Consider the following 24,826-nt stretch of genomic DNA (forward strand, 5'->3'; position numbering starts at 1 on the left):
GTCTGTGTAATTTTACCATAACAAATTAACATTCTGCATTGTAAATGTGTTTAATTACAATAAATTAAAAATTATATTATGTTAAAAAAATATATATTTATATTGTGATTTTTAATCTGTTCCATTTCGTTCTGTTCGATTTTCAGCATAGCAATAAATGTGTTTTTCTTATCGCTAAATATTTGTGTAAGTTTTAAAAGTAGTAATAAAAAAAAACTAAAAAGATTTAAAAGCAGCTCATTTAACTAAAGAGGCACAACTTCGATCTGAAAGTAATTAACTATAATTATAAGAATAGTCAATTAAAGCCAAAATCAATGTTGTGCCTGTATTTGATAAATTTGATAAGATTTCTTCAGCGAAAAACAAATCTTAGACAAATATTTAGCATACGAAAAACTGAATATTTTTTAACAATATAAAAGAGATATATTTGTAAATATACCACATTATATATTCAAATGTTTTCATTTTTTTTTGCGGTTTTTTGTTGATTTTTTGTTTGGATTTAAGTTGATCGGTGAGTGTTTAAGCTTAAAGAAAAAATTTGAAAATCCTAAAAATTGCTTAGCTACATTTCAATTTCTAAATATACATATATATATAGATATACATATATATATGTGTACATATTTGTATATAAAAAATATTTGCTTAAATTAATTTAATTAATGTATGTTGATAAATTGAATATGAAGTCGGGGTAAAGTTGAAAGTTTTGATAAATTTGAAGCATAATCAAATATTAAAAATAAAAATTTAAAAAAGGTGTATATTTATATATGTATTATTCATATATAAATCTATATAGAGATATATATTTATAGCTATAATTAATAGTATAACTATTTGATAAGTAGATGTCTAAAATAACGTTAGTTTAACTGAACACATTTTGAAGTGAGTTTTGCATGTAAGTGTGTGAGTGTATGAGAGTGTGTGTGTGTGTGTGTATTGTTGTTGTTGTTGTTGGCAGAAATCTCAGTCTAAAAATGCACACACATAAGATGTTTTTGTGGCTGTTGTGAATTTGAAATAATATGCATAATAATTATAATTCTAGCAAAATTAAACAAAATTATATTTATATATGCATGTTTATAGAGAAAGAGATAACCTATAGAACATGAACTTAATGCGGTGGTGTGATTTGCAAGGGGGAACGGGATACGGAACTCGGGAAGCAAGGGTAGATCGCAATCAGAGCTGCCACAGCAACAGTGGTAGGAAAATGCCTAGCCAGAGTAGAAAGAGTAAGAGTTCCAGTTGCATCTTAATGCCGCAGGGACGCCATCGAAGTGGTTGATGCAGCTGCACAGCCAACAAAGCGGTATCCACAGCAGTCCCAGTCACTTGCTGCTGCTGGTCCTCCTCCTCCTCCTTCTCCTCTTCCTCTTTCGTTCTGTTGCATTGCAAGAGCCACATGAGACGCGCCAGCCGCAAAGCAGCTGCTGGTTATGCCATCGGTACGTTGTTAAAGCTGCTGATGGTAATGGCTCAACGGTTGAAGTTGGTGGTATGCCGCATGTGAATGCGGATGCGAGTGCGGATGCGAATGCGGATGCGAATGCGGACGTGCATGTGTATGCGTATGTGGATGCGTATGCGAATGATGCGCCAGCGGTCGCGGTGCAGGCTGATGATAATAAGCAGGCAGCGTCTGATAACCGTGTCCTAGCGGTGGCATCGACATCCCCACCGAGGCAGGCATCGACGATGACGATGACGACGATGCTGTTGGCAGTGGCAGTGCTGGTTGCAATTGCTGTGATGCTGCCAGCACTGGACGCTGCTGTAATTTTGACTGCTGTTGTTGTTGCTGATGCTGCTGCTGCTGTTGTTGTCGTTGATGTTGCTGCTGTTGTTGTTGCTGCTCCACTCCATGACTTGGCCGACACAAACGCTCATAGACTTGTCCCGCTCGTGGTGCTGCCACCGTTGATGATGCTGATGATGCTGCGGCTGCGGCTGCTGCTGCTGTTGTTGTTGTTGCTGCGGCGGCGGCAGCAACAGCAGATGCTGCTGCAACGGCAGCTGCCACTGCCGCACTGCTTGTGGGCGTCTCCAGTAAATGATGATGCCGATGATGATGATGGTGATGATGATGATGCGCCTGTGCCGTTGTCTGTTCAATGTTGCTATTGCTATTACTGATGCTATTGTTGCTGATGCTGTTGACGGCATTGTTGCCTGCATTGTTGCCACTATTGCCGACATTAATATTGCCAACATTGCTGGGCAGCGTTGACGTCGCTTTAACCTGTGCAGTTGGCTGCTGTGACGCTGCCTCGTTGCTGCAATTTGCACCTGCAGTGACGGCGGCAATGGTTGTTGCTGCTGCTGTTGTTGCCGCCGTCGACGATGCCGTCATCAGATTGCAAGAGTCAAGTCTTTGTCATTTAGAATTGCTTTGCAGCGCCGCATTAATCTGTGTCCAGAGTTCTTTTTTGCACGATTTTGAGCTGCAAAGAAATGAATTTCAAAAATACAATTAATCAACGAGTTAGTTCAATAATCCGAAGTCTAAAATATATTATAAATTAACAAGGCTAAATTAAAGATTAAAATTTGCTAAACAACTCTTTTAACAAAATAAAAATTTCTTTAAATTTAATTATTTTTCAAAGTAATTTCTTTATTGTAGTATATGAGATAATTAATTAACTGACCGCTTGATTGACTGCAACCAATCCTTGAACTGTGCACTGCCCTCCGGTGTGATTTGGAATGCGGCACGTGCAGCAACCACAATGCTGGCGAATTCCTCATAATCGCCCTGTGTCAAGTGATACAATTTCTGATGAATGCACTGAATGTACCTGCAAAGAGACCAAGGAAGTAAGATAAGGTTCACTTAATGCATTCATTGAGCAAGCTACTTACATTTGCTGACACTTTTGGACCAGGGGCGTCAACGCCGAACGCAGATGTTGCATGACCAGCTGATGATTGTTTCTGCCCAGATAATGGGCTGATTCGATGGCCACATCGTGCAACACAAACGGACTGACAATCGAGTTAACAGCACAGATGCAAAACTGATGCAGATATTGATTGCCCAACTTTTTGCTTATCCTGAGCAGCCACTTGACATCCTCCCCATAAGGTGGATTCCTTGCGTATTTCGCCTGAGGTCGATCATCATGAACACGTCGCGCCAATGTCTCCATGGCCAGCATGCCCACATTGTACGCAACCAGGAGATAACGCATCTGCGTAGGTCTAGATAGCATAACATAAAAATAGAGCATTAGCTTGGTGAAATAAAACTTATTATAAATATTATAAAAAAAAAGTAATTTTATTCTTATTTTTCTGATTTGTACATCAGATGCGATTATTCGCGGACTGTGATTGCTCTATAATTTTTATAGGCTCTTAGAACAAGGTGACTATATCGACTCAGGTTGTCTATGCTGATCAAGTGGCTGATTCAAGTGGCGGAATTCTTAAGCAACCTTGTTCATTAGCTCCTGTTGTCTTTGCAATCTAACTACTTTATAGCTGATAAAGAAACTAAAATCTCAAAGATTTTTTTAGCCAGCATAAGATAAAAAAGTTGCACACACTGCTGCCGAGTTGAAAGTTGATCTGAAAGTTTATTCCATTTCTTTTTTTATGTACTCTTACTGATTCACTTCTCGCTTTCAGCTGCTGATAAAAATTGTTAATGGTCTTATATTAAATTGAACTGTCGGGTTTGATTTTTTGAAACTCATTACTTTAAAATGCGCATCCCTTTGATTAACATTTGCTAAAAGTTTTAACAATGACTTCATGGGCTACTCACGAGAATTGATGCTGTGGCTGCCGCTGTCGCACAGGTGGCTGTGATGGTGGTTGCTGTTGCTGCTGCTGTTGTTGTTGCTGCTGCTGTTGTTGGTGCTGCGGAGGCGGCGCCTGTTGTTGCATAAACGGATATACGGCATGCTGGGCAGGATGTTGAGCTGGATGCTGCGCAGGATGCTGCGCTGGATGTTGACCTTGATGTTGAGAGGGATGCTGTCGCAAGGGCACGCCAACTCCACCACCGGGTGGTCCATTGGGTGGCGGTGGCGGTGGTGGGCCATAATAGGCAGGCGCCATGGGACCCATGGGAGGTCCTGGTGGTCCCTGTTGCAGCGATTGATACGCTTGCGGCGGCAGCGGTTGAAAGGCGCCTGGCGGCGGTGCTTGAAACGCTGGTGGTGGCTGATGACCTGGCGGTGCTGCATGCACCACACTTGATGGTGCCAATGGCTGTTGTTGCTGCTGCTGTTGCTGTTGTCCATGAGCCGCAAGTTGCTGCTGTGTTGGCGGTGCCGGTGGCGGTTGTTGCTGTGAGTAGCCCGTGTACAGTGGTTGCGGTGGTGGCGGTGGACCAGCGGAAATATACATCTGCATTTGACCAGGCGGATAGCTGAGACTATGATGATGCGCATAGATGCTCTGGCAGAAGGTATACGGCCCGTACGGCGCCAATCCCATGGGCTGCAATGTGGCCACGCCCGGCTGGAAGGGCTGAGGCGCTGAACCGACCACCGGAGGACCTGGCAACGGTCCTGCTCCACCAACTGCAGCATTCATCAATTGTTGTTGTTGCTGTTGCTGCTGTTGTTGTTGTTGCTGCTGCTGTTGTTGCTGCTGCTGCTGCTGCTGTTGTTGCTGCTGTTGTTGTTGCTGCTGCTGTTGTTGTTGTTGTTGTTGTTGTTGCTGCTGCAACTCGTGGGATTCAATGAGCGCACTCAAATTGGCCGCCGAGTGTTCCAGCTGATCATCATGCTGCTCGTAATCACCGACACTATTGTTGGGCGCATTCCTCGTGTACAGCTCATACCAATAGCGTGCCACCTGGAAGAGCACCTCCGGATAGACACCGCCTCCCTTGGCCGCCGTTTCGACTGTAAGACAAGCACGTTCCAGCATCAGATCACTCTGTTCCTTGCACTGTAAGATGGCGCGTTGAATCTCATTGGGATTAAGGGCAGCAGCATGCGGGAGTACGGATAATGCCAATTCTGCAGCCGGATAAACCATATTGCTATCCCAGCCACGTGAGGCACGATCTGCCATGCCAGCTGCCTCCGGTGGCGTCAAGTGCGCCTCCCACGTATCAATGAGAAAACTTATCGCCGGCGCCCCAATCTCCATGGCCTGTCCAAGTATCCAGGAGACATGCGAGGAGTATGTGCGTGACAGCCAATTCGGACTGACGCAATTGTGCAAACCCAGAGCATAGAGTCCCAGCTGGAAGGCACACATGTGCAGGGCACGATGCGGACCGTGATGATTCTGACTTGTGCTCGCCTGGGTGAACAGCGATGTGGAACTGTTGCCACCAGCCTTGGTCAGCACATTCTTGGCCAGCTCGAACATAAAATGAGCACTGGCCTCTGACGGCTGATTGGGTATCGAGGGATAAGCTCGTTTGCCTTTGTAGCGACTCTCCTTGCTGCGACTGCTGCTGCTGTTTGCAGTGTTGCTGCTGTTGTTGTTGCCGTTGCTGTTGTTTGTTGTGTTGCTGCTGTTGCCTGCTCCAGCTGCTGTTGCTCCCGCTCCCGCTGCAGCTGGATTATTTACATTGCTGCTGCTGCTGCCGGTGCTGCACGCCACCAATCCCTGTCCTTGTACCTGTCCCTGCCCCTGATTCTGTGCCGGATTGCTGCTGCTACAGGATTGGTTGCTGCTGCTGGCCATGCTCAATGCACACATGCTCAGCTCCAGCTCCGCGCTCGTAGAGCTATGTGGCCGACTGTTGCCACCAACGCTGCCATAATCATTGGGCAGCAGTTCACACAGATTAAAGGGTGCACCAGCTCCTCCTGCACCTCCACCTCCACCCGCTGCATAATCATGCTCATCCCGTCGCATGGGCTGCTGGCTGGGCGTGCGCACCGGCGGATGACTGGAGTAATAGGCAGGCAACAGTGGCGCCTTGAGTAGCGTATGTATTTCGCGATCCAACAGCTTCTCCATTATCTTGGCAATCTTGCGTGGCTCATCCTTGTAATGATAGAGCAGTGTTAATGCCAAATCGCCACGTTGACGTCGCGTCCCTTCACATAACAATGGATGCTCTGCCTCCGAGACATTTGCCTTTAGGCCCAATGCTGCCACAGCGGCCTCAAATCCCATATTCTCCTCGCTGTGCTGTTTATACAACGCCGTGTTCGTTCGTCGCGCCATCATGGCCAATTCCGCAGCTGCTGTCGAGGGGAATTTGGTTGTGGCGGCCGTCACAAGTGCATCAAAAATGAATGTGGCCAAATTGATGGGAAGCAACGCCTCGCCACGTGTCTTGAACGTGCCACTACGCAATTGCTCGGCACGCTCTCGAATCACTTGCAGCTCGGCAATGCCCAATGGCAAACGCTTCAACAGCGCCAAAATATCCGCCTCCTGATTGGCCAACTTGACCTCGAGCGGTTTTGTGCTCGCTGGCGGACGTGGCATCTCCAAGGCGAATAAACAGATGCGAAAACCAATATGATAATGCTCCGAATTCTCCGAAAGCACCGTGCAGAGGAAGGCGCACTTGGAGAGCGTCGATGAAGCCACCACTGTCAACTGATGCGATATGGGATTCACATTCTGCTTTTTGCCCTTACGCTTTGGCGCTGGCGGCAATTCCATCAACAAATTGGGCGGATTTGCCAACATTTGCTCGGCGAGACGCACGGCCAAAATGCACGCCTCACGACCGTGTCCATGGGCATGCAATCCCTCCGCTCTGGCCAGCAGTATGTCCCACGCATCCTCCGATGGACGCACATTTGAGAATATATGCGGTTTATCACCGGACAATGCGGTGCGAGTGGCAACATTGCTGCTGCTGCAAGGTTGCTCCAATATTGCAGACGCATTGGCTGCTGTAGCAACTGTTGATGTTGCTGCAGCTGCTCCTACTCCAACTGTTGCTGTTGTTGCCGCTGCCATTGCCGTTGCTGTGTGTTGTGCTGCTGCCACTGCTGCTGTTGGCCCTGCAATTGCTGATGCTGCAGCTCCAGCTGGCTCTGGTGTAATCCTTGCTGCTGCTGCTGCCAAGGCGGCACGTGCCGCAGCTGAAGTGCTTGGCACTGGCGTCAAATCACCGCCAGTTGATGTTGATGATGCTGCTGCTGCTGCTGTCACTGCACTTGCAACTCCAGTTGCCACAAACTCATCGCTGCTGCTGCTAAAGGATTCATCCTTGGACAAACGACGTGCTGCTTGTTGCTGTTGCAACTGTTGCTGCTGCTGCTGTGCTGTTGCAGCCGTCTTTAGCATTGATGATGTGGAGCTGTTGCTGCTGCCAGAGGCTGTTGATGCCGAGGATGAAGCTGATGAGGCGGATGAGGTGTCCGATGTGGAGCTTGTCTGCTGGCGATAATCTGGTGTGCCAGGCACAGGCAGTGCAGCGGTTGCTCCTCCACCAACTCCTCCTCCTAATCCTACTCCAGCTCCCACTCCTACGCCAGGTGTAGACACATCCTTGACCGCATCAAAGCTGCTCTGTGAATCGGATTCCGTCAGAGATTTCTGTCCAGCAACAGTTGCCGCACGTTCTGTGCAATAATTATGACTGCTGCTGTTGTCGTTTCCAAAATCATCATTCTCACAGAAACCTTCACTGCTGGCACTCGATCGATTGCCATCGCCGCCACCACCACCACCACCAACACCACCAGCTCTAACTCCAGCACCACCAACAGCTCCAGCTGCACCCGATGTCGTTGCCGTCGCCGCATTCGATTTGGGCGCAATCGCCACGCTGGACAGCTGTTGTTGTGGAGGATTATTGGCCGACATAGCAATGGCATTACGATCAACACCAATGACACAGGCGGCATTAACTCTGGCGAGGAGCAACACAGAGTTTATGGACGGTGGCTCATTGGGGGAACCAAAGAGTTCAGCTGCACTTGCCTCGAAACGTTCTCGATAGCCGGTACGCTCTGGACGCTGCTTAAAAGCGCTCGCATGCAATCCATGATCATTGGATGCGCTAAAATAATTATAATGCTTGTTATTATTCATGAGAGCTTGTGTTGCATTCAATTGGCTGGCGGTGTTGCTGTTTTCCCCCTTGGAATCCGTATGCTTGAAACACGTAAACGGTGAATAATATATCGGGTTTGTATCATGTGTATGCGTTACGCCCGCTATCGGATAATCCTCCCAGTCCAAATAGCATGCCTCAATTGCCGGCTTAAAGCCAATGAACAACTCTGTCTCGGATCGTGAATTCTGTTGATGTTTACTCCAATACGATGGCGGCATCATGCGACTCTTTACCACACGATCCAAGATCTTTAAATGCCAGGCCGTAAACTGGGCATGCAACATATCACGCTCATCGGGCGCCAATCCAGGATTCAATGCTGCCAAACGCCACAATGCGACAATCTCATCACACAGCGAGCTGCACGCGTGCTGCAATGCTGTGGAATTCGAATGCGTATTCGAGTGCTTGCCACCGCTGTGTCCATGGGAGCCCATCATAAGGGCCAGCTTGGTTTGGAACCACCAGATGAGCATCTGATCACAGGCCATACACTCCTCCGTTATAATCTCAAGCAGACGCACAGCATTCCGATCGCAGCGTCTATACATCTCACGCACTATCGACAACAGATTCCACATTCCCTCCGGCTCTCGACCCCGCAACGGACGCAACAATGAAGTCCATTCAGCAGCTGCCGGAGGCGCCGAGTTTGTCAAATAGTTGACATCACTGTCGAGGATGAAAACAAATAAGATTAGAAATATTCAACAGAAATAGTATATATTAAACAGTAAATAAACGATTTATAGTAAAAGTCTGAAACATTAATTGACCAAACCTGCCTGCATAGAGCCTTAAAGTAAATGCTAGTCTTGGAAAAGAGGGTTTTATCCTAAAGACTGTGGGTGCTGCGATTTTATGCAATTTGCAGGGGTGGAATTAAATTCCTATTTCTATTATTTTTTACAAACTGCTTTAACTGCTTACGATAAACAGAACCAAGAGATGTAAATTTAAGTTATATAAATGTTGATATATGCATCGAAAAGAAATAATAAATGTTTAGTTTATTTTTAAAGAATTTCAAGCTTTTTAGGACCACAGACGGAGTTTAAACAGACGGACGGATAGAGGGACATGCATATTGCTACTGACCAAGAATATACACATATGTACATAACCAGTTTAAGTACAAGTTAATTCATTTACCTAAAGACAATCGGCGCCGGCAGTATGAATTTGATAAGTATGCGCTTGATGTTATTGTGCAGCGTCTTCTCGTCCAGATACCAGCTGGTCTGATCGTTAATCGACGCACCCGCCGTTGGATCCGGAGCACCGCAGACCGTATTAATTGCCGTCGGCTGTGCGCTTAAAAGTTCATCCAATAAACGCTGAGCTGTCGGCAAAATCTGTTGCGGCAATTCACTGATGAGATACTGTGCAAACTTTTGCAACTGATCCCGTTGCAAGCGCGTCAGGGACTCGGAAACAGGTGCACGCAGGCAAACTTCCAGAGGCTATACATCAAAGAGATAAAGAAAGCAATAGTGGGTGTGCATGTGTGAGAGAGAGAGAGAGAATAGGAAAAAGAGAGTGATTGCAAACGTACACAATGTATGCGATGCAGGCAAACGGCAACCACATGAGAACACCAGTAAGCTGAGGAGGTACAGGTGCAGTTGCAGGATGAGATGCGACGACGATCGAATGTGACGGCAACATTGAAAAATGTGCGCGGTGTTTGGCTCACAACGCTCGCAGATAGATGAAAACCTAAAAAAAAAAATATCAATTGCAAATAATTAACAGACTATGACATTTATCCTAATAGACATACCAATCTGAAGTGGATCCTTTACGGCACGCAAGCGAAACAATTGATCGCCGCGATTGAATTCATCCGCCGAACTATTGGCCAAACAAGAGTACAGCCGTATATCTTCCTCATTATCCGGAAAACTCCAGAACGCAATACGCAACTGCAACTGCTCCGGCACGGGCGGATAAACATGTTCGACCAACTCGAAGGGTATATACGAGGCAACACACCGTGCAGCAAGTTCGGCAAGTGATGAGACCTCTGCAAAGTAGACACAGTATTAAAAGGAATTACTCTAATCATAAACCTTACAATTAAACATTATTTAAATATTATAAATCTCATAAACCTAAAAAGCTGTAACAGAAATACACAGCTTTACCCGGCGTATAAACTTTTGTCAACAATTAATGATTGTACAAAAAGCGGGTCATTCGCAAATAACCTCAAAAACGAAAATCAAGGAAATTAGTAAAGGATACCTAAACCAAACTCACAAATAATGATTCTCTTGCACAAACTGACCAATTTTGGTTGGAATCAGAGAGCTATAACATGGAAAAGCTCGGTCACTCAATGTTTATTTGATATCGAGTTTGGTAGGTGGTTTTGCTTATGTGATAGTAACTCAGCCATCACTCCAGTTTAAAGTTGGTCAGACTGCGGATTTAGCCCTTTACAAGTCAAAATTTTTGTTCAATTTCACATGATTTTTTACAAAAAAATGAAAGGTCCCAGAATCAAGTTTAAAGTGTTCTTTTATACTAATTACGATATAAGGAGTTGATTAAAAGTGAAAACTTGAGATTTAAAATTTTGAATTTTCGAAATTTCAAAGGGGGGACCCTTACCATCGAAATCGAATCTCGGTCGAAAATAATAAAATTTTCTAAATGAACAAAAATTGAATACAGAATCAATTAAGAGGCCAAAACATGATCAAAATGACATTCCGCTTGAAAATCGGTTACTTTTTGATGAAGTTATGAGAGATCAAAGTTTTTGAAAAAATGTCAAGGGGTATGTATGGAAAATTGAATAATAGATGGCTTAGAATCGAAAAAATATAAAATTTTCTAGATGATAAAAATTTAAATGCAGAATCATTTTAGAGGTCAAATCATGAATAAAATGACATTCCGCTTGAAAATCGGTTAGTTATTGATGAAGTTATGAGAGATCGAAAATTTTGAAAAAATGTCAAGGGGTATGTATGGAAAATTGAATGATAGATGACTTAGAATCATAGCTCGCAAATAACTGTTAACCGTTTCACACTGTCGCGAAATAAGTGTTCTTCACTGAGACTTTGAGCAAAAGGTCTGAGAGCAACCGATTGAATTGTTCGTAAATAAATTTTGCTCGCGCTCAGTCGAAGATCACTTTTTTCTGTTCTCTTTTGCTCTGCTCATTCCGGGACCGTTTGCTTCTGAACGACGATTCAAAAAGTCTTTTGCGCATGTATGTGTGTATGTGAAGTTTCGTGGGTTTTACGCGTCAATTTGCTTTGTGAGTTTCGATTGAGCACAGTGATTTTAGCAAAATGGGACGTGAAACTAATAAAAAAGTGCATCAATTTTTTAAATTTGATGCAGTAAGAAAAAAATCATTGTGTAAAATATGCGACGTGAAATTTTAAACAAAAAATTAGTCTGAAATACATACAATTTTTTCAAGAAGATCGAAAGTGAAATTTTATGTCGCAATTTTACACAACGTACCACTGTGCATCGAAAAGAAGACAAATAGTTGAAAAGACCGTTTGCGTTGAGTTTTTCAGTCAATCGGTCTTTTGGTGAGCCTCACTGTGTGAGCGTGAATCGTTTCACTCTTTACGCGCTGTTCACTCAAAGACCGATAAGCAAATTGCTCAACTGTTAGCGCTCAACCGAAAACCGGATCGAAAACAACCAAAGGGTCTTGCTCAGAGCGAGAGCGAGAAAGTATGATTTTTTTCGGTTGTTCTCGCGAACAGAGCGTAAGGAAAAAAACGGTTAACAGTTATTTGCAAGCTATGCTTAGAATCGAAAAAATATCAAATTTTCTAGATGATAAAAATTTAAATGCAGAATCAATAAAGAGGCCAAATCATGATCAAAATGACATTCCGCTTGAAAATCGGTAACTTTTTGATGAAGTTATGAGAGATCAAAGTTTTTGAAAAAATGTCAAGGGGTATGTATGGAAAATTGAATGATAGATGACTTAGAATCGAAAAAATATCAAATTTTTTAGATGATAAAAATTTAAATGCAGAATCAATAAAGAGGCCAAATCATGATCAGAATGACATTCCGCTTGAAAATCGGTTCAGTTTTGATCAAGTTATGACAGTTTGAAGTTGGTCAGACTGCGGATTAGCCACTTTACAAGTCAAAATTTTTGTTCAATTTCACATGATTTTTTACAAGAAAAGGAAAGGTCTCAGAAATAAGTTTAAAGTGTTGTTTTATACTAATTACGATATAAGGAATTGATTAAAAGTGAAAACTTGAGATTTAAAATTTTGAATTTTCGAAATTTCAAAGGGGGGACCCTTACCATCGAAATCGAATCTTGGTCGAAAATAATAAAATTTTCTAAATGAACAAAAATTGAATACAGAATGAATTTAGAGGCCAAATCATGATCAAAATGACATTCCGTTTGAAAATCTATTCAGTTTTGATCAAGTTATGACAGTTGGAAGTTGGACAACTCTGTGACCTAGCAACTTTACCACAACCGTACCGGTACAAACATTTCGGTATTCGGTTCTTCACAGAGAATTTTCATTCGGTTACGATTTCCGGAAATAAAAATGAAATGGTAAGTTTCGGTTAACGGTTCTGATTCCGGTGTTATTCCTTGATGTAAATAAAGGAGAAACAAAAAACGTTTTAAACTTTTATCGGATTTTCTTAAAATTTTAAAGTCATAATTTTCTTAATTCAAAAATTAATAGCTTTAAAACTATTGGGTCAATTTGAAAACTGTTTATGAACGAGTTATATTATATTTATTAGCTTTCAGAAAAAGGTAGAGCTTTTAAAAAACTGGCATTCTTCAGAAATTATGAAATATCCTGATCCATATTAAAAAAAAAAAAAAATAAAATAAAATAAAGTGAGTTTTATACCCGATAATTTTTTGTCTTGTAAATAAATTAGTTTTCAAGGGTTGTTTCATAAATCAATGACTTTTTAACAGATATTTCTTCGGAACATCAATATTTTATTTTGCAACATAGTCTCCTAATGGCTCAATTCTTAGTTTAAGAGGATGGTTTATTAAACCTGTGACTTTATAAATACAAGTCTTTTTTCGGCATATTTAGTCCACCGTTCTCCCAATTATTAAATTGCTATTGGCTTCCCCTCAAGGTTCGGAAATGAGGCGTTTCTTTTAGTGATGACCTTTTCATTCGACTTAAATATCTTACCACCCAGCCATCTTTTCAGGTATGGGAACAAAAAATAGTCGAGCGGGGCAAAATCGGAAGAATATGCAGAGTAGGGTAGCAGTTCGAAGCCCAATTTATGGATTTTGCCATGGTGACTACACACGTGTGCACTCGTTAATTGTCTTGATGAAGCAGCATTTTTTTTCGACATGTGTTTATTTGTGTATATATGTATGTACACAGAAAAAAAAATCATTCTAAAATTCAAGTTTAAAATTCTTGATTTTATTTCTTAAGTGTATGTACATACATATGTACATTTCTAAATATATATTTACATTCATTCAAGTATGAAATTCCTTTGACAAACTTAAATAAACATATCTTTATCTTTTTTTATTTATGTAGTTATTATTTTATTTTAGTTGATTATGGTTCTTAAAACAAGTAAAAAAATGAATGTTATCTATTGGGTTTAACTTTTTGTAAAATATGAATTAAATACATACATACATTATGTAAATTTTTTTATTTTGTCACGACAATTATAATATTAAAGTAAATATTAAAATGTGGTTATTGTCAGCTTTTTATAATTTGTGCACAGAAACTAAACAGCTGATTTGCTTTGGGTGAATGGCAAATGTCTTAACACTTTAACATTTGGTCGTGGAAAGCCAAAAATGAGCTACATTCAAATGTGAGCAAATGTGGCAAATGTGAGTGGTCGTGGAAATAGCCTATGACTGTGTGTACATTCAGAGATCAAACATCTAGCGCAAATGTTCGGGCAATGACCAAATTAAACGAAGGGCAGTGTCGGCAGAGGTCAACGTCGTTCTAGTTGTTGCTGTTTAAAAAAACTCAGTTCAATGTTTGTTGCATGCCACACAGTTTTATGCAGTCTCAATGTACTCATGGATATGTATGTAAATTGTGCACACATAAACATACAATTATGTATGTATGTATGTACAATACAGCACAATTGACTAGTAGATAAACAAAATTCTACAAATTGTCATGCAAATAAACAAAATGAACATACAAGCAACACATCAAAAACAACAAGAACAACAACAATATAAGTGCATGCATACATACATACATACTTATGTATGTAAATATATATAAAGGTCGTGTCCATCCGCTTTAGAGCACAAAACAAAGAAGCCGAAACAATGAATAGTAGAGTTTGTTTTTGTTTTGCCCCTCTTCTTCTTCTGTTAACAAGAGAAACTGACACAGCATTAACAACATTGCCGCGCGTGCAGTCACCCGACAAAATAGTAAAGCTCGAGTTCGCCCACACAGATATACGAATGGATGTATACATCATATATGTATGTATGTATGAAAACATAGGTTTTTAAGATTTTAATAGGAACCTGTTTTGCTTTCACTATCGTTAACTCAGCTTACTAATGTCATACATCTTGCTAGTTTTCGTTCGTTTCAATGAACGATATCGATTTCGTAAGTCTTTGTCGGTTGGCACTACGCACACACACACAGACGCACACGCACACACACAGACGCAGACAGAGGAACGCACATACATACAGACTAGTATGACCAGCGCATCGTTTGTTTGTTTTCGTTCATGCGCTTTTTTTTCATTCGTTCCTTCGTTGTTCGCTGTCGCTTAATTTCAGACACTCTGGCACCATTTTATTCAAAGTCATTTTCCGCAAGCGTCAAGAGTTATTATTCATGCATGCCTATTCCTTCTTTATTCGCATTCCATTTCTTCTTCTTCCGACTGTGCGCAAACAGGAGATTGCATGTTTATGTATGTATGTATATACATGAACTTACATATATACTTATGTATGTATATGTACAATGTAAGTACTTGGTAGCAACAACAATTAAACGCATTTGTCTCTGTTGCAAATCGAGTGGCGCAATGTCATTGTTTCTGCAAACTGTTGTTGCCAATGTTGCCCCTTAACTTCAATTGCTTATTTTCAATGTGTGGACAGAGGAGAATTCAGGTTATTGAAATAAAGAACGCTGCAAAAAGAGGTCAACATTTTAAAAACATGTGTGTATGTACAAACATACATATGTATGTATGCCGCGGAAGTGCACGAAAACTTACACATACAAATAAAATTGTTATGCGTACATACATACATACATATGTATATGTTTCGCTTTATCAGCGAAAACTTTTAAAAGTGACATTCTACTAATTAGATAACATGATAACAAACACACACACAGAGGTGCAGTCAGTACCAGCTAGAGATGGACATGGTTTATATCAAGGTCCTTCGGGTTACAGCGGCCGCCCGCGATTGCCATGTTGACAAAAACACGAAGAATTGTTATTTTACATTTTAAAAGCAAAGAATAACAGCCAACGCAAATAATTTTCGGTGTTTTTTGTGCATATTTTGTAGAGGTTCACCCACATGGACAAATATATGAAAAAGAAACCTAGGAAGATAATGTTTTGTTCAATAATTACAATCTTTTGCAACAATATCGTAAAATGATATTGTTTTATTGGAGATATTCGATATGAAAACTGTAATTACAGTTAAGTTCATCTGAAATTTATAATTTTTATGTACATATGTAGTTAGTCAAATAAGCTGTGATTGTCTGTTTGTAACTTGGAATAGGTAGGGTTTAACTAGTTTTCATAAGGAAAATTGTCAATTTATGATAGGTCACGACCTTGTCAAAAGCAGACCCTGCTATCTGTGTGTATTACATTTATTCATTTGTAGGTACCCAAGTCTGTCAGTTGACTTACAAATATGTACATACATATGTACGCATTGTAGCATTATCCTTGAAAAGGTTCCTTGACACGGACGAGAGGAAAAGTAAATTGCAAGCGCAACGTGAAAAAGACGGCACAACAAAGTCATATTGACAAGGGCTTAGGCAAGAGGGGAGCCCATTATTATATATTATTACTTATATAATTATTTTTAATATTTTATTAAATTTAATTATTTTTTAGTGTTGAAAACTGCATGAAATAAATAAATTTTGAAAGAATTTATCAAAGATATAAATATACAACTATTTATTTTGTTAAAATTATAAATTAATTTATGGCAGTCGATAAATGTTTGAAAATATGTTCAAAAATATGAAATGTCTGCTATTTAAAGAGCTCAAACATTAAAAAAAAAATTTTTTTCTGCCTCCTTTCGCACAAAGCTGTCTACGCCCTTGCATATTAACGTCTTGCGGTTATTATTATGTTTTAAAATTAAGCCAATACATGAACAATACATACAGAGGTACACATGTATGTTCATATGCCCAGCAAGCATTTTCTGAAATTTCTCGAGTCCTCTTTCTGATTAAAATAGTAGTAAATGCGACCGTTTTTCTGATCAGTTGTGACTCATTTTCGAGTGATATTTGCAATCATTTGAGAGTCTTCACATTTTGAGCACATTCATGAGTCATTTTCGTGTCTTTTTGAAATCCGAATAAGATTTATTTCTTGTTAGTCATCAATAGGGCTCGAAAAAGACTCATCCTGGTGGTTTTTGTTAAAACGATCTTCCAAATGTTTGCTGGGTGTATATACATACATATTTAGGTTTATACGCATGTATCTGACATACATATGTACATATGTAAGTGCATACAGCATTAAAATGCAGCTGACAGTGCTTGCTCACCTAGTAAGATGCCCTGGGCCCCAATGTTCGTAACAAAACAAAAAACTAGCATACCAATACACATACCCCACACATACATACACACAAGCACACTGGCAATAACAAAACAAAGAACAATGAAAAGCAATGGCAGCGCAGTCGCAGCTCTGCTCAGATTACATGTTGATAATGCTGCTGCGGCGCAAAGGATCCGAACGAACCAAAAACAATGAGCAACGCATACATACATATGTATGCATGTATATATGTAAACAGAACAGGGTTATAAGAAGCAGAGAGAAACATACAGAAGAAACGTAAGGTAAAGGACAAAGACATAATGTAACCCGCAAAATCGTGATTTTGACTTTAGCGATAAGCAGAGGACGCTAGCAGAAATTGTTTTTGGTTTTGTCGTTCTTGTAGATGCGCTTTTAGGTAACCCTGCGGTACGGCTGGTGTTGAAAAGATGTAATGCGTGCAGAGTTGCCAGATCGTAACAGGCAATTCCGAGCTGAACAATCGGATAAAACTATTATGCATGTATTTAGTTTCTAATTTTAAATAAATGCATAATAAAATAATGGTATTTAAGTTTCAGTGTTTAGTTAATGCACTTACCGAAATATCTACTGCAGTGAACACCCGTTGGAATAGCGGCAGAGCTGGCAGCTCCATTGTTGCTTGGGCCAGGAGCACCGCATCCGGCTGCACTAAATGTGGCTCCTCCGCTGCTGTTGTTTGTTGCGCTGGCGATGGCTCCAATGCCATTGCCATTGCCTGTTCCCATTCCAGTTCCATTGGTTGGCTTCTTCCAGCCACGCCAATTGTTGCACAACGATTCCGCCTCGGAGCTCCAGCTGCAAAGTGAATCCTCCTCAAAGCGTATGGAATCGTCGAAACTGAAGCGATCCATTTCCTCAGGATTCCATTCATTGCCGCCACCACCGGCGGCAGCATTTGCATCGGCGCCAGCGCCTGCAGCAGCAGCGCCACCGGCAGCAGCTGCATTATTATTGTTGTTGTTGTTGTTACTGTTGTTGCGGCCCGCGGCGGCTACAGCAGCGCCAGCTGCGCCGCCAGCAGAGGCATCGGCTCTGTTGTTGTTGTTGCTGCCGTTGCGATTCGCCAGGTTGAGGCAGAGCTTTAAGCAGTCTCTGAGCTTTTGCTACCGCCTATGATTGATTTATTCTTGTTGTTGTTGTTGTTGTTGCTTTTATTATTGTTGTTCTTTATCTTGTTGTTGTTGTTGTTGCTGGTGCTGCTCTGGGCCGCTGTTTGTTGTGGTTTTAACGTTTGGATGGATATTTGTTTTGTTTTGTTTGTTTCTCTTTCTTTTCTTTTCTCGACTATTTTGTTTGCTTGCTTTGTTTCTCTTGCTTGTTAGTTTGCTTGTAAAGTGCAACTTTAATTCCGACGCTCAAGTTTTCGTGTAAAAGGCGAAATGTTGAGCGGGTTTTTCTTAATTTTCCGTTTGTCAAGTGCTGTTCAATCCTTTAAATTGAAAACTATTTATTTACAAATATGTACATATGTATATACATATTTTTGCGTGGTTGTTGATTATTTATTTTAAATGTGAGAGATGAGCGCGCGCATAAAAAAAAACTTGTAACACAGCAAACGCGAAATTAGGTCTCTAAAATGCCCAGAACACACAATTTCGTAAAAACTTGAAAATTAATTATAGCTCTTTTCTTTGTCTACGACTGCAGAAATAAAACCTTAATTCCCATCGTTTTTATCAGAATATAACTTTCTTTGCTTTTTGGTCTTCAGTAATTCAAACTTTTCGTTCGCTTTCATGCTTGTTGTTGGGGTCATTCAGTTTTTGGGATTTTACACGCACGAAAGAGGCGTGTCGTGACACGTATCGCACAATTCCCCCATCTCTATTTGTATTCCACCTGCATATGCACGAGCTTTTTACTGACCGATGACCAAGCGATTATTATGGCGCGCGGGGGTGAAAGAAGAAAAGAAGAGTGCCTCAAAAATTACAACAAAAAATAAGTACTTAAATAGACGAAACTAAGAAGACGCAGGCAAACGAACTAAACGCGTTGTGTTGCTGCGACTGCGACTTTGTCTGTGTCTGCGACTGCTGTCTATTGTTTATTGTCGTTGTTGTGTTTCATGCTATTTTTCACGGCTATGTGAATTTGTACCCCCCACAGCAGCAGCAGCAGAAGCAGCAGCGATTCAAAGTCAGAGAGTGAGAAAGTCACTGAGGCAGCGTCGCTGGGGGAGCAGTAACTGCGACTGTGTGTGACTGCCAAAATAGAGAACGCCAAAATGGCCAATTGTTGTTGGTCACACAATTTTGTGTATGTACATACATATGTACGAGCGAACATACATACATAGATACATACGTACATACAGAAATACGAATGTATGCATGTGTATGTGGCGTTGTTGCTGTTTTAACTGCAGCAGGACCAGCTGCTCTGTTGTTGTTGTTGCTGCTGCTGCCTCTGCTGCTTCAACCGCAGTCGTTGTCGTGCCGTGCGCGCGTCCCTTTAGCAACCTTTAATTATTTTTCACTTTTATGCCTTCTGCTCATCTTCGTTCGCTCCTTTTTATCCTGCTTTATGCCTTGTCGCGAAACCTGCGCGCGAGCTCGCTCTCTTTATCGCACTCGTACTCGCTCTGGCCTGTTTAGACAGACAGAAATAGTGAACAAACGTACATACACAAGCACACACAAAAATTCATTTGTATATATATATATATATTTATTATGTATATATATACATACACTAATGCACCGCTCCCGCACACACAGACACACACACACACACACACATAACAGCAGCAGCAGCAACAACACAACAACAGCACAACATCAATATATTGATATACATATATCAATGCCTGTATATTTGGTTGTATGGATGCGTGTATGTGTGTGTGTGCACGAAATGCGTTAAAGAAAACGTTGAAAAAACCTTTTTGTTTGCCCGTTTCGAATTAATTTTGCTTTTTCACACCACTTGTGCACTCCAATTTGTTAGTTGTTATTCAATGCAGAATTTAGTTATGATTTCGGTTTGCATTTGCTGCATTTTTACACAGTTTTTATGAATTTGTACGGGACTTTGTTTTTATCCATCACAAAAATCGCGTTCGCGTTCGTACTAACTAGAGTTGTATCGAATCGTTCGGATTAAGTTCTATTGAACTAGTCCCTAAAGTGAAAGAACGAACTAAATCATTGATTGTAGGTCATTTAGTTCAGTGACTAGAAATCTAATATAGTTCGTTCAGTAAATAGATCTTTGATCCGAATCCCAATACAATCTCGCTATGAACACACACTGTTGATTTTATATGGGACTATAAGGGATCTATTTACTGAACGAGCAAACTATATGAAAGATTAGTTCGTTCATCAAAAAATGAGCTACTGAACTAAATACTTCAATTAAACTACGATGAACAACTCTAGAGTTGCCAACTTCAAACCCTAGAATGCAACAAAAGATTTAAATTTAAAAAATATTTATTTATTGAAACCACAAAATCTTAAAGTGAAATAACAAACTTTTCCTTTTAATTCCATATTAAAATCACAACAGAATGCAATGCCACCCGTCGATAGTCGATACAGAACAATGTACCGATTGTTAAGTTTAGTATTTGACATATAACATAAAATTAAATTTAATATCAACATGTAAGCTAAACGACATCCAATCACCCCTTAAGCATGGGTACTTTGTTTTGTTTTAATAGGCTAATTGCTGAGTTTTGATGTTAAATAAAAGTGATCGATAGTGGCGCGAAAAGTATGAACATCGATACTTTACCGTCATCGAAAACTTAAGAACGCTACTCACGCTAGCGTCGAACAGCAAAACAAATCGCGTACCCTTTGATTTGATTTAAATTGCCAAAGGACGGACGGACAGAGGCCGCCGCCAAAGATGCCGTTGAAGGCCGTGTGCATCGAGTTGCGCCCAAATTTGTGCAGCGGCCATGTATTTCTGCAATTCGAGCACGACTTGGGCGACAGCAGCAGCAAAACGCGCGTCGTCATCAAGGAACATGACGTACACATTGTGGAAGACGGCGTGGACAACGCTGGGGCTGAGGATGACGCTAAGAGTGAGCTTGTGATTCGTCATGCCAGCTTTGGGATGGACATTCAGCAGATTTCAGTGTTCATGGCGAGTGGCCAACATATCAGCTTTCGTTTCAATTACACGCACATTGATCTCGAAGCATTGCAAAAGGCTGCAAATATGTTGGAAGAACCAAAATCTCAACCGTTGTTGCTCAGCTTTGCGGAACGCGAAGATTACGTGTCGCTGCACTGCAGCAAGTGTCTGTACGAGCTGGTGCCCAGCTGTAGTTACAAACGCCTGCGCGAATTTCCCAGCGGTCTCGTCGATCCCAGCGAGTTTTTCTGTCACAACCACGGAACGACGTGCAAGTCGTCTAAGCCGTCCAATCAGCAGCCAACATTGGTGCCCGGCTCCTCTGATCTCTACTATGGCCTCAATCACATTGTGCTTAACATAGCTGTGCTGGAGAGTAGAGTCATCAACTCGTCGGATCATCTCTACTGCAAACGCTGCATGCAGATGTTGGGACTCACCATATTGAAGGATGCCGCTGCCAAGCTGTGGTCCGATGCGCTGCGTTGGCTGCCAACCAAGGACGCATCAACAGAGACCACAGATACACATCCATCGTTGCCCCGCCAGCTGTTCCAGCACTCGACAGTGACACAAATGATGCTGCGATTGCTCAGCAATCTATGGACGCAATCGATGCCACAGTTTTGTCTTGGCACCAGTCGTGCCCTGCTCATGGCCACAATGCCCAATCGCCAGCAGCAATATATGCTTATCCACGTGCTCGAGCGTCAGCTTGCCGTGCTACGTCGCATACCCCAAGGGACGACAACTGAGGAGACACAACAATTGCATTACTTTCGCGCCTGTAAGCTTTATTTCCGTGTGTTTGACAACAGTCTGGATGAGCTGGAGCAACAAATGGATTTGCCAAGGCTGCACATTTCACCGTATCTATTTCTGGAGCTGCAGGAGCGATTGAATCGCAACTCCCAGTTGATACCACGCGCCTGGCGCTACAATTCCGTCGAGGAGAAGCTGCTGCTCACGTATTTCTTCTATGAAAATGAGCAGCAGGAGCAGCAAAAGCTGGAGCAAAAGACGCCGCTGCTGGTGAAGGTGAGTAACAGCATGTTACACTTGAATATCAATTGGTTTTTAACAAATCTCGTTTCATACCAAGCTGACGACACCTAAAAAGCAATCAAAACAAAAAAAACCGGAGTCGGAGCTGAAGCTGGAGCAAGAGCAAGAGGAATATGAGACTGATGCAGGCCTGGATGCCAGTTTGGATGAAGATGAGGATGACGAGGAGAAGGAGGATGAGGATGAGACTGACAGTGACAGTGATGACGAGCATTCGGATACGGATAGCGAAACAAGTTCAACACTGCTGCATAAATCCGCTCCGATCAGGGAATACGAACAGAATCTGGTCAAGCGCTGGCTGACGCAACGTCAGTCAAGTCCAGATTCCAAATATTAGAACATTCGACCATCCATGCTTTTGTACTTTCAACTTTCTTCTGTATGCAAAATGAATTAATGTTTTCTTTTCTGTTTATTGTTTCTGTAATTTTAATTTAAATTTGGTTAATATTTAGCAACAAGTATTAATTGGAAACAAGTACTTATATATGTACATATTTAGATTTGTGTGTATATATATATATATATTGTATATTGTAACTATATTTGCAAAGACAAACTTTGCACATTTTGTGATTGAAAATCTCGACTTACGTTTAATAATTTTTTGTGATTAAGGGCAACGCATGTGTTCAGATACATACATACAATATGTACTCGTAATAATCAAGGAATATTGCATAAACGAATAAAGACGAATAAAGAATACTTTCCCGTAAGATTCCCAACTTCTTTAACACTATCACTTGGCCAGACGACGCATCTGTTTTGTCTGTTCGCTCATCGCCAACTCGGCATTGCCCGCTTTGTTGATCATTGTATCCAGCTTATCCAGATGTCCATCCATCTTCTGACGTTGCGCTGCCTTTGCTGCGCTCACCTGAGCCGCAGTTGGCGGTGTCATTGGTTGTGGTTGCTTTTGGACTGGTGGCTGCTCCGCAGACTCCTCGACACCACCACCTGGCACCACATCCGTGGAGTTGCTACCAGCGCTACCGGCCGGGCCACTAAAACTGCCTCCACGTGCAAATATATTTGTCAAGCTGCCACACGCTGTCTGCTTAAAGCGATTCAAACGCTGCTGCGTGCTCGACAAAATGCTGTTCAATTCATCCAACTTGCCACCCGCGCTACGCAGGGATTCATCCTGCTCCTCCAGCACCTGTAGCATTTAAGCGTCGCATAGAAGAGTTATGAGTTGAAAAAGGAAATCAAACCCGTTAAGAATTGCCGGGATAAATGAGGAATTCCAGAAATACTTTTTTTGGGTATGAATAAATCTTTTTTTTTTCAAATATTTCTAATAAAAGTTAGTTATAACTTTAATTTTTTTTTTTTTACATTTAATTTCTATACAAAACTCAAAACTATTTTAAAATTTAAACATTTTGAAGCCCAAAAAGTTATCGATATGAATGAGAAAGTCCCAGCAATTCTTTTTTTGATGTGGTTTTTTGAATGAGCAAGCATTGTTTTGTAAAAGTTACTTGTGACTCTTATTTTTAAATCCTGAGCCCATTGAAAATGGGCAAAATAGGGTATGTTTTTGGCAGAATGTATATATCAGGGGGCGTTGCAGACCCCCCAAAGTATATATATTCTTGATCAGGATCAACAGCCGAGTCGGTTGGGCCATGTCCGTCTGTCTGTGCGTCTGTCCGTCTGTTTGAACGCGTCGATCTCAAAGACCATAAGAGCTAGAGACTTAAAACTTTGTATGTAGGTTCCTGGATACCATAGGCAGATCAATATATATAATATATCAAAATATCATATAGCTGCCATAGGAACGATACGTCGAAAATGAAGTTTTAGTATGAAAAAGTTTTTTGTTTGTTAAGGTATCTTAACCAAAACTGCATCTGGGCTGGTAATATACATCCTGACCAAATTTGGTTCAAATCGGTCCACTTTATCATATAGCTGCAATAGAGACGCTCAATCGAAAATTAAGTTTTAGTATGAAAAAGTTTTTTGTTTTTTGAGATATCTTAACCAAACTGATAGAATATGCATCTAACTTGGTTTTGTGCATTCTGACCAAATTTGGTTTAATTCGGTTGCATATATCATATAGCTTCCATGGGAACAATTGGTCGAAAATCAACCTCAGTACAGAGTACCTGGGTACAGGGTATCCTACTGTCGAGCGTGCTCGACTGTAACCGCTCACTTGTTTTGAGTTGTCAGTCATGAAATAAATGAGCGATACCTTATATACCTTAGTTCTGAGCTTGTCTGAGAATTTCCAAAATATCGAAGAATAAATACAGTAGTTAGTCAAGAAACAGTTTTGCATTGCTTGATGTCAAAGGTAGAAGAAGCAGCACTGATGCAATTACAGACACAGTTTGTTAGAGTATCTAAGGGACTGGCCACAGAATATCTCGTAGTCTTACAGGCTCGACAATAGTTTTTAAGCTTGCTTAATTTATACTACCTATTTATTCGAATGCCTTTTATGTCGTTTGATGCGTCTACTGACTGAGTATCTCAGAAGAGCTTCATTAACTGTTGCCAATTTTTCCGATAACACTTACGTTTGCCTCGGCGGCCTCCTGTTCGGCCAATTCATATTCCAGTCGTTCCCTTTGTTTACGGTCGAATTCATCCTTATTCGGTGGTTGGATGCCCAGAAGTTCCGCCCGTTGGCACTCCTGTTCATAGCTATTGTGCTCCGCCATGTCTTTCCTGTATGTTGTCTGGCTACGACTAATCAACACCCATCGATTTTTGACATGTGCTGCAAATGATGAATGAACGGATGAGCCAACAACTGGGCCACGACGCATG

The 24,826-nt window shown here is 41.3% G+C and overlaps 3 protein-coding genes across 4 annotated transcripts; 1 reads left to right on the forward strand and 2 right to left on the reverse strand.

Annotated features, from left to right (window-relative positions):
• Positions 1 to 2,272: 2,272 nt before the first annotated feature.
• On the reverse strand, positions 2,273 to 20,040 carry LOC117781850 (zinc finger SWIM domain-containing protein 8). 2 transcript variants are annotated; one of them, XM_034618734.1, is made up of 10 exons: positions 19,754 to 20,040; positions 19,333 to 19,459; positions 17,424 to 18,296; positions 9,804 to 10,046; positions 9,576 to 9,739; positions 9,173 to 9,483; positions 3,791 to 8,692; positions 2,884 to 3,222; positions 2,670 to 2,819; positions 2,273 to 2,462 (listed from the first exon to the last, which is right to left on the reverse strand). In XM_034618734.1, exons 3-10 carry the CDS (start codon positions 17,716 to 17,718, stop codon positions 2,396 to 2,398), a joined length of 6,471 nt encoding a protein of 2,156 aa, XP_034474625.1. In that variant the 5' UTR covers positions 17,719 to 18,296; positions 19,333 to 19,459; positions 19,754 to 20,040; the 3' UTR covers positions 2,273 to 2,395. The 2 variants fall into 2 exon arrangements, with proteins under 2 accessions (XP_034474625.1, XP_034474617.1); XM_034618726.1 differs by lacking the exon at positions 19,333 to 19,459 and having other exon boundaries at positions 19,754 to 20,034.
• A 593-nt stretch (positions 20,041 to 20,633) lies between these two features.
• LOC117781909 lies at positions 20,634 to 22,447 on the forward strand. Its single transcript, XM_034618797.1, has 2 exons — positions 20,634 to 22,003; positions 22,068 to 22,447. The coding sequence occupies exons 1-2, from the start codon at positions 20,732 to 20,734 to the stop codon at positions 22,368 to 22,370; spliced, it is 1,575 nt and encodes a 524-aa protein (XP_034474688.1). The 5' UTR covers positions 20,634 to 20,731; the 3' UTR covers positions 22,371 to 22,447.
• On the reverse strand, positions 22,427 to 24,763 carry LOC117781946. Its single transcript, XM_034618837.1, has 2 exons — positions 24,574 to 24,763; positions 22,427 to 23,195 (listed from the first exon to the last, which is right to left on the reverse strand). The coding sequence occupies exons 1-2, from the start codon at positions 24,715 to 24,717 to the stop codon at positions 22,776 to 22,778; spliced, it is 564 nt and encodes a 187-aa protein (XP_034474728.1). The 5' UTR covers positions 24,718 to 24,763; the 3' UTR covers positions 22,427 to 22,775.
• Between the last annotated feature and the right edge of the window lie 63 nt (positions 24,764 to 24,826).

Source organism: Drosophila innubila, chromosome X (genome assembly GCF_004354385.1).
Source record: "Drosophila innubila isolate TH190305 chromosome X, UK_Dinn_1.0, whole genome shotgun sequence".
Classification (NCBI taxonomy): Eukaryota; Metazoa; Arthropoda; class Insecta; order Diptera; family Drosophilidae; genus Drosophila; species Drosophila innubila.

Coding starts and splice junctions, on each gene's coding strand:
- LOC117781850 (XM_034618734.1), bottom strand. CDS start 17,718: ATGGATCGCTTCAGTTTCGACGATTCCATACGCTTTGAGGAGGATTCA. Junction 3,223..3,790: donor CAGCCACAGCATCAATTCTC/GTGAGTAGCCCA, acceptor TATGCTATCTAG/ACCTACGCAGATGCGTTATC. Junction 2,463..2,669: donor TGGTTGCAGTCAATCAAGCG/GTCAGTTAATTA, acceptor ATTTCTTTGCAG/CTCAAAATCGTGCAAAAAAG.
- LOC117781909 (XM_034618797.1), top strand. CDS start 20,732: ATGCCGTTGAAGGCCGTGTGCATCGAGTTGCGCCCAAATTTGTGCAGC. Junction 22,004..22,067: donor AGACGCCGCTGCTGGTGAAG/GTGAGTAACAGC, acceptor TTTCATACCAAG/CTGACGACACCTAAAAAGCA.
- LOC117781946 (XM_034618837.1), bottom strand. CDS start 24,717: ATGGCGGAGCACAATAGCTATGAACAGGAGTGCCAACGGGCGGAACTT. Junction 23,196..24,573: donor AGGAGGCCGCCGAGGCAAAC/GTAAGTGTTATC, acceptor TAAATGCTACAG/GTGCTGGAGGAGCAGGATGA.